The sequence below is a fragment of the Musa acuminata genome, chromosome BXJ2-5 (assembly GCF_036884655.1).
Source record: "Musa acuminata AAA Group cultivar baxijiao chromosome BXJ2-5, Cavendish_Baxijiao_AAA, whole genome shotgun sequence".
NCBI classification, from domain to species: Eukaryota; Viridiplantae; Streptophyta; class Magnoliopsida; order Zingiberales; family Musaceae; genus Musa; species Musa acuminata.
The window spans coordinates 3,817,238-3,825,741 of NC_088342.1; the positions used below are offsets into that span (position 1 = coordinate 3,817,238).

The 8,504-nt window shown below is 34.5% G+C and overlaps 1 protein-coding gene across 2 annotated transcripts; it reads right to left on the reverse strand.

Annotated features, from left to right (window-relative positions):
- Positions 1-656: 656 nt before the first annotated feature.
- LOC103984347 (uncharacterized) lies at positions 657-4,866 on the reverse strand. Of its 2 annotated transcripts, XM_018825966.2 has the most exons (4): positions 4,409-4,866; positions 4,171-4,309; positions 2,143-2,253; positions 657-2,079 (listed from the first exon to the last, which is right to left on the reverse strand). In XM_018825966.2, exons 3-4 carry the CDS (start codon positions 2,165-2,167, stop codon positions 1,514-1,516), a joined length of 591 nt encoding a protein of 196 aa, XP_018681511.2. In that variant the 5' UTR covers positions 2,168-2,253; positions 4,171-4,309; positions 4,409-4,866; the 3' UTR covers positions 657-1,513. The 2 variants fall into 2 exon arrangements, 1 of the variants encoding a protein (XP_018681511.2); XR_010486798.1 differs by lacking the exon at positions 2,143-2,253 and having other exon boundaries at positions 4,409-4,813.
- Positions 4,867-8,504: the final 3,638 nt, after the last annotated feature.

An 8,504-nucleotide genomic window follows, 5' to 3' on the forward strand; every position in this document is an offset into this window, starting at 1 on the left:
TACAAGATTTACACTGCATATGGTTTAAAGATGCCATTTTGAGGATTCAGGATAGGTGGAAAACATGATGTAGCCTTGTTCTAATACCTTGTGTGGGAAGGAGAATGTTCTTATAGGACCTCCCAGCTTGCCTAAAATGATTTCAGCACTTGACCAAACCTTTCTGGTATCAAGAAGGACTTCTGATAGTTTTCTCTTGTGGGGAATAAAGGAGAGGCCTTGGTCTAGTGGTGGCTTCCCCTGCTCATCTTGAAGAAGTTCTATCTGTTTGAAAAATTCCTTTATTTATCGACAAGCAACAGATTACAGGCAAAAAAAATTACAAGTATCTGTTGCATGTATAATCATTTAGACATTTGTGTGTTAATTTACTTACATTTGCAATTAAGATGGAGAAGATGATGATTGAGGAAGGAGACAATTAGAACTGTACAAACTTAGGAAGATGAGAGAGGGACAATATTTGAGGAAAAAGGTGATAGGGAGTGTCCAAGTTCAATTTTGGCGTGCAATCTAACCTTTAAACAATTGATTACATGAATACATAGAGCAAGTGATCTACTTGCAGTTGTTCAAACGCTTTGATTTGATCTACATGTAGTCAATCGAATGCTTGCAAGTATGCTATTTGCTGTAAAAGGAGTTGTAGTCAGTAAAGAAAGAAAAATTGAAATGCACATTCCAGAGTTGAAAGGTGGCTATGATACACAATACATTCTAATATAGACATACGCACACAAAAAACTGTGCCATCCTGGACTCGAAAAGAACCCTAAAATATCTCAGTTCGAGGCCCATGTTTTTGAAGGACTTGTCTGCTTCTTATTTCCCTTGTAATATTGGATTCTGAAGCTTGCTGGTGATGGAAGGGAACATAGAATTATTCTTGCCTTCTTTTTTGGTCAATCTGTCCTCGAACCAAGTTCTTACCAGGCAGGAGTCATCCTGGTTTCTTCTTCTTCCAAGTTACATGTTCTCTGCAGTGGAAATTGCCAATATGTTTTTCTTGGACAACCTTTCTCATTCGAATCTTTGATATCATCTTTTGAGTATAATGATGTTATGAAATGGAAAACCTTGTACATGACGTGGGAGCTCACCATGGTGCAGTTGCCACTGTGTATTATGTGCTATTCCTCCACTGATCCCAATTGATCGAAGAATATTACATCATGAAAGAATGAAGGCAATATGGCAAAAAATCATCACTTAATGCAGACAAATATGCATGCATCTCTCTGTTTGTAGTCATTCTCTAATATGTCTCTTTGCTTGCACTGACCTTAAAAGGCTAGCTTGCAGATATTATTCAAAGAAATTATTTCACTTGGTAGGAAAACCATAGATAATACGATGCTTGAATTATCAATGTACACAGATCGATATCCCTTGTAGTAGCTTCTACGTATCGGTGAGCTGATACCTCGTCCCTTATAAGTAGCAGCTTCTACTTAGTTGTGTTTCCGAAAACAAGGTTACCGGCTGGAGGTGTTGCAGAGGTTGGGCTTCATAGCTAGACCCAGCTGTAGATCTGTAGATCTGAATCCTGGTAATTCTGCTTTGCCATCAACGATGATGAAGATTTCACAACGGCGACAGGCCGGTGTTCCTGGTGCATTATTCCGAGCGTGCTTATACTCTGGTCCATAGCTATACAAGGCACAAGAGGCGGTGGTCTGGCAGTGAAAAGCCCACCTGCAAATAAACTCTGATCCAAGGTCTTGAAGCTCCCATTGTGCTCTTCAAAGGGCTTGCCGCGAGGATCATGAAACCACGACATGGAGAAGTCGAACTCCGAGCCATGGCTTTTGATGAGGGGTTGAAGGTAGAAGCTGATGCCTGCTCTCCTGGCATGGAGCTCCAGCCTCTTCCTCTTCATCCGCTCCTTCTTGTGGGCATTCTGATGGCCACCGAGCGCCTGCGAGTTGGGGAATTCCTTGCAGCAGAACTGGCACCTGTACTTCTTGTCCTCAACGCCCCTTGTTTCGATCTCTTCTTCCTCGTTTCTGCTCCCACAGCTGTGTTTTCGGGGATTGAACTCGACACCAAACAAGCGGATCTTCTTTTCTTCCCCCTTGCCTGCAACATGGTGGTGGTCAGCTTTCAGCTCCCTCGAAGCATAACTATGAGATGAAACACAACCATGTTCTGCTGCATCACTTTCCATTCCTTCGCGGTAGGGAGAAGATTGTAGTTTCTACTCCTATGAAGTGATGAGTCAAGGGCGGATCCAACCCACACTTATACTGTGAGCTGACACCAAGTTCTCATCATTAAATTAATGGATCTCAACAGTCAATGGAAAGAAAAAGAATGTCAGATATAAAGAGCATTCGCAAGTGGGCCCATGCACATATTTCTATCTGATGTTTCAATAAACAAAGCAAACTGTGGTCACTTCAGATAACTATCAAGAACACAAGATTAATACCACTTGACAATGAATGCAATTTTTTGCATCTAAAGCTAGCATAAGAGCAGATCACTGAAATCTCTAAAGGGTGAAAAGTAGAGATACATTTGAGTGGCTCCACGACTGTCTCCTAATTGCATATATAACTAAACTACAGGTGGGCAATTTGTCAATGCTTGCTATAGGCCAATATCTTGAAGCATTTGTCCAGTCTCGCCACCTTTATAGTTAAACACATATCATGGCATTTAAGCTGCTTAACCACATAAAATCACAAAATCAACTATTTACTTGTCCGATCTAGGACCGGCACCGGATCATACAGCTTGGATTTAGTTGGTATTATTATTTTATTTATTTATAATTATTTATACAAAAATCAAGGAGGACCCTATGAGCCGGTGCATCGGTCTGTCTGACGTACCAATTTAACAAGGTGATTAAACTGACATTGAAGTGAGATCTCAAATCTTGATTGCTACTTTAATAGGAGAGTATTTTAAGATAAACAACCTGATTTAACCAAGAAAAGGAACAAAAGAGAATGCTATCAGTGGGCAGTGATATCAGCAAGTATATAATAACCTTAATAATATCAGAGCATATCTTCTCAAGTTCCAAAAGCAAACAGTGAAATATAGGTTTAATTGCCAGCCTCTATTATTGTGGACATAAACAAGCAGATCAACTAGAGTTGATAGCTGTTTTCGAGACTCCGATTTCAGCTCGAACAGAAACTTTTTACGAACATTATCATTTTTTTTTTCTTTCTCGAATCACTTTCTTCCTGACAAATCTTGTACCAGTATATTTGTTTGGAAGCTAACAGTTGATCCAACCAACCAAGAGACCCTGGCGTGGTAGACTCTCATACATAGACTAAACTTGCTTTAACCTACTGCTTTCTTGCAAGGCTCCCACTCAATTTTTCCTCTAACAGGATTCCCTATTGGACTAGCAAGTCATCAGCCATTTGCAAATTTCAACTTATAGAACTAGTGGACAAGTAAAGCAGAAAAGAATCAGTACATCAGTGGATGATCTCTGGTGTTGATCATCCACTTTCTAGAAAATAACTTTGCTTTGGACAAAGGCAAGCAAGTTCTGGGGTCATTTCAATGAAAAGAGAACCATCTAATTTCTCCATTACTCTACAATGAAGGAACAGAATTAAGTCTCTTTGGATGGTTTTCTGGGAGAAGAAATTGGCCAAGGGCCGACCTGATTTACTTTGGCTTCCAACAAACCAAAAACTGTCATCTCCATAAGTAATTTTATGTGAGGCTTAATGATCACAATATGTAAAGTGGGAGTCCAAGATCTTACGAGAGGAAAGAATTTCCTGAATATTTTTAAAGAAAAATTTCCAGGCACTGCAGGTTCATAAAGAAGATACAAGCTGAACAAGATTAGCTTACTTTCTTCTTGCAGTCAGTGAGAGGGCAAGAAGTGCAAGAACCAGTAATCTTCTGGTTGCCTCTACTAATTGCACATTTGTGCAAAATTTTCCTTATGTTTCATGGTAATCATTTAGGTCAAACTTCAGGTCAGTAAGGATTCTATTGTTGAGGTGGATATATGCCATGGTGATCTAGAAGGCTGCAAACCCCTACACTTCTTCATGGGGAGATATAAACCTTCTATATCTGCTAAATGAAGCTAGGATCACTAGAGCAGGGTTGAAATCAAATCATTCCCTTCCCAGTCCTCAGACACTGTAATCCAATAAGGAAAAGAAGAATGACCAAGGTCGATACCTTTTCCAGTCCTATTTTCTCAGTCTTGAACCAGTCTCCCCATCTCTTCTCCTTCAATGCCCTCGGAATCCTCTTAAACGTCTCCGACCTGGTCGCAGCAAATGACATCCGCTACTAGCTTTTATTCCAAGGGAAGAACCTTTCCATCATGAAAACGAAAGAATGTCGAAGGATTAGCCAACTCCAAACGAATGAAATTACTAAAAGGTCTAACCTTTGATGCAGGGAAATAGCTTACTGGAACTCAAGTTTGGATGGCGGATCTGAGGGACTCAAAGGCCCTTCTCGAGTTCTATTCAGTAGTGTTCTGCGACAACAAAGTGAACACGAGTCCATCAATGACCGTCTCCCCGGGCGGCTTCACCAGCGACCGCCTCCGCCACAGATAGAACCGATGGTTGACTTCCGGTACTTGAAGAACTCCTCCGGAAAGCCGTGCTGGGCGGGAAGGGCGTTGCGGACGGCCCGGTGTTGCTCCGGGGTAGAGATCGGAGGAGGGTTTCAGGGGTTTGCTAGGATCGGACCGGCGAGGTATTTTTGCCTCAGAAGGAATTGAGTGGTTCCAGACACTGGGCGGAGGGAGGAGGAGGAATTGGCCGGGGTGGTGGCAAATGTGCGGCCCGGCGATGGGCCGTGGCGAGGTAGACGGCCCTATTGGGAACCGGGATCGACCGCACGTCTTATGGGCCATACATTAACAATAGAACTATTGGGTCGATAGGTAGAGCCCAAATCTGAAGCTAATGGGTTTGCAGACGGCGCCGCCCAAAATGTAATGGATTTTATTGGGCCGAAGGTTAACAAGAATTATAATTAATGAACATAATCTATCCAAATAATTTTAAGTTAAAATCATTGATATAATATATTACATTATAAATAGAGTTCTTATAAGATATCATCTTTCTAAAACAAAGAACCTAACATTTCATATATCAAAGTTTTTAATTATAAATATTTTATTTTAAATAATAGTGATACTTTAGAAAAGGTTAATATAAAATTTTATAAAGATATTTTTCTTTATTAATAGGTTTTTAATAAAAGATATTTAATTATTAAAATTCATAATTTTTTTATTAATCTTTTCATGTTAAACAAAAATAATTTTGATGAAAATTTTAAGCTTGATAAATTAAAGTTAAATATTGATTTTACTCCCCGAAATAACTTGGATATATTTATTTTTTAAAATCTCACAAAAAATGAAAATATATAGATGTACATTCTAAGGAGCAAATTATTATGATACATTAAGAGATGTTCAAATTTATTTATTATATATATATATATTATTTTTTAATTTTAAATTGAGTCTAAATATGTTGATGATGAACAGTTCCCATTGTCGTATACTTGTTCTTCTAAATAGGTGCTTTTTACCTCGTCTCTTGCATATTTCTTTTTTCATGTATATCTTCTAAATGGGTGCTTTTTACCTCTTTTATTGCTTATTTCCTTTTTCATATATATTTATGCACTTTGACCAAGAAAAATGTGAGGAGCAAATCAGCGCTATTCATTCACTTCATTCTTTGTTTCATAATTTAGGCGCTTCACCTTCGAAAGTCATTATATTCCCCTAAATTAATTCACTTTCTTATAATTATTTTTTTTTAAGGATAAAAGGCTTAGGCTGAAAGACATGATAGATAGAAAAGTCAAGCCATAACTCTCTAATTATCGATACGCCACCCATCGATAGTCAAGCCATAACTCTCTAATAATATAGTATCAAAAAGTTAAGAAAAATCAAGATAAGGATCGATTGATGGAAATGATATTTTTAAAGATATCTCATGAGTATTAATAATACATGAAGAGTTAAGTCAATTCGAAAGAAATCAAGTTTGAATGATTATCTCTTAACTTAGTAATCATCTTATAATTATAATAAAATGAGTATTTAGAAATAAACAAGATTAAACAGATGTCGTGGTTTGAAACAAGACTACATTAGTGGCCAATGGTCATAAAGAAAGTAAATACTATGAAAAAGTCTTTATTTTTGTGGCTAAACTCGAAACCATAAGGCATTACCTATGTATATTTTTAAAAATTAAATTATTTCAAATGGATATTAAAAATATTTTCTTAATGATTTTATTTCTCAAAAGATTTACGTTGAACAACCATTCAAATTAAAAAATTTTAAATTATATTTATAAATTATCTAAGACTTTCTATGGGTTGAAACAAGCTCTTAGGACTTTGTACGATAGATTTAGCTTTTTTTTTCTTATTTAAAATAATTATTTTAAAATTAAAATTTAATATTTAATAAATATTTTAATAATAAAAAAATAGTATTTAAATTTATATTAATGATATTATTTTTGGCTCTACTAATAAATCTTTGTATAAATCCTTCTCTAAGTATATGAGTTAAGAATTTGAAATAAGTGTGATGGGTGAATTGATATTTTTAGAATTATAAATTAAATAACTAAAAATGAGATTTTTATTAATCAAACCAAGTATACTTTTAATTTATTGAAATGATTTTACATGGACAATACTAAAACCATTAATATATCAATGAGTACATTTAATAAATTAGATATGGATAATAAACGAAAGAGTTATAGAGATATGATAGGTAATTTATTATACTTTATTACATCTAGATCTGATATTATTTTTTTTTATGGAGGTTTGTACAAGATTTCAATCGAATTATAAATAATCACTATTAAACAACAAAAAAAAATTTTAGATACTTAAAAGAAACATTTAATTTGGGAATATGATATCTTTGATTTGATTACTATTCATATTGACTTTGCAAGATGAATAATAGATAGAAAAAATATATCTAGAACTTATAAATTCATAGGTTGTGCACTTATTTTTTTTTGTTATTAAAGAAGTAAAACTCTGTTGCACTATCTACAAATAAAGTTGAATATATTGTGATAAGTGCATGGTGTACGTAGATCATTTATAATACCTTAGAAGATTATAAATTTACATAAAAAATATTTCTATAAAGTACGACAATATTAGTATAATTTTTTATCAAAAAATTATATTTAATATTATCGAACCAAGCATATTAACATTAGACATTATTTCATTTAGAGTTACGTTAGTAATCATGATATATTTTTTTAATTTCATTAACACAAAACATCGACTAACAGATATTTTTTATAAAATCATTGAGTGAGAAATAATTTGATTTTATTAGAAGAAAATTCAACATGTTAAACCTCTATGAATAATTTTTTATATTATTATGTACACAAGTAAAAAAAAAAAAAGGTGCCCGACAATAATGTCGCTAGACTAGTGATGTCACCACTAGAGCACATTATCTAACGATGATAACATCTCCTAGGTTGACAGTACCATTACTTGCAACCTGAACCCAAACCCTATAAGCCTATGGTTGACAGATCATCATAAATTGTAAACCCCTCTCCTTTCCTCAAATTTTTTTATTCATTTTCACTCGTACAAAACCTAGGATCATCTCCTCCTAAGGCAAGGCAAGGCTAAGGATCAAGCTAAAAACTCAATCACTCTTCTTGGCAATCACGAAAGAAGTCTTAACTTCACCAAAGATTAAGACTGTCAGGATAATTTTGTAATCCTTCTTTTATGATTAAATTGATAAATTGTTTTATATACTATTCAATAGTTCACTATCTTAGCAGCACTGCCCATTCTTTAAATTAATGAATCAATCTAACTTAGACTAGTTAGTATATTATATATATATATATATATATGATAAGTAATATGCTTAGTTACATTCTAAAGCATCATGTACCTAACTTGAGGCTAAACGTATCTATTATTCCTGAGCGCTATGAGCATCTTTTAAAATTTAATATAAATTATTGTATTATAGTTTGATTAATATTTTACTTTCTAAATAATTACATCTTGATAAAATTAATAATCTAAAAATAAACATCATGTATTGTATTATGATAAAAGGTGGTTATTACTTAGGGTATCTCGTTTGTCAAAATATGATTCACATGTCCGAGAATAATATGATACTTTTATATGAAAGCTTGACTATCAAACTTTTGCATGCACATGATATAATCATCCCACTAGATGAAGAATTCATAAAACAAGATAAATTTAATATCGTTAATGAAAACCTGTTAAAAAATTAATATAAACTATAATTAATAGAATATGTACTAGATTATTTAATAGAATTGACCCTCTACCTGAGCCTATCCTAGATATACCTATATATAGGAGTAGTCATTTTTCTCATATTAGTCCCTTTGTGATGAGACCTAGTCATTTTTCTCGTATTAGTCCCTTTGTGATGAGACCTCCAACAAATCCAACTCCATCTTTTGATTCAA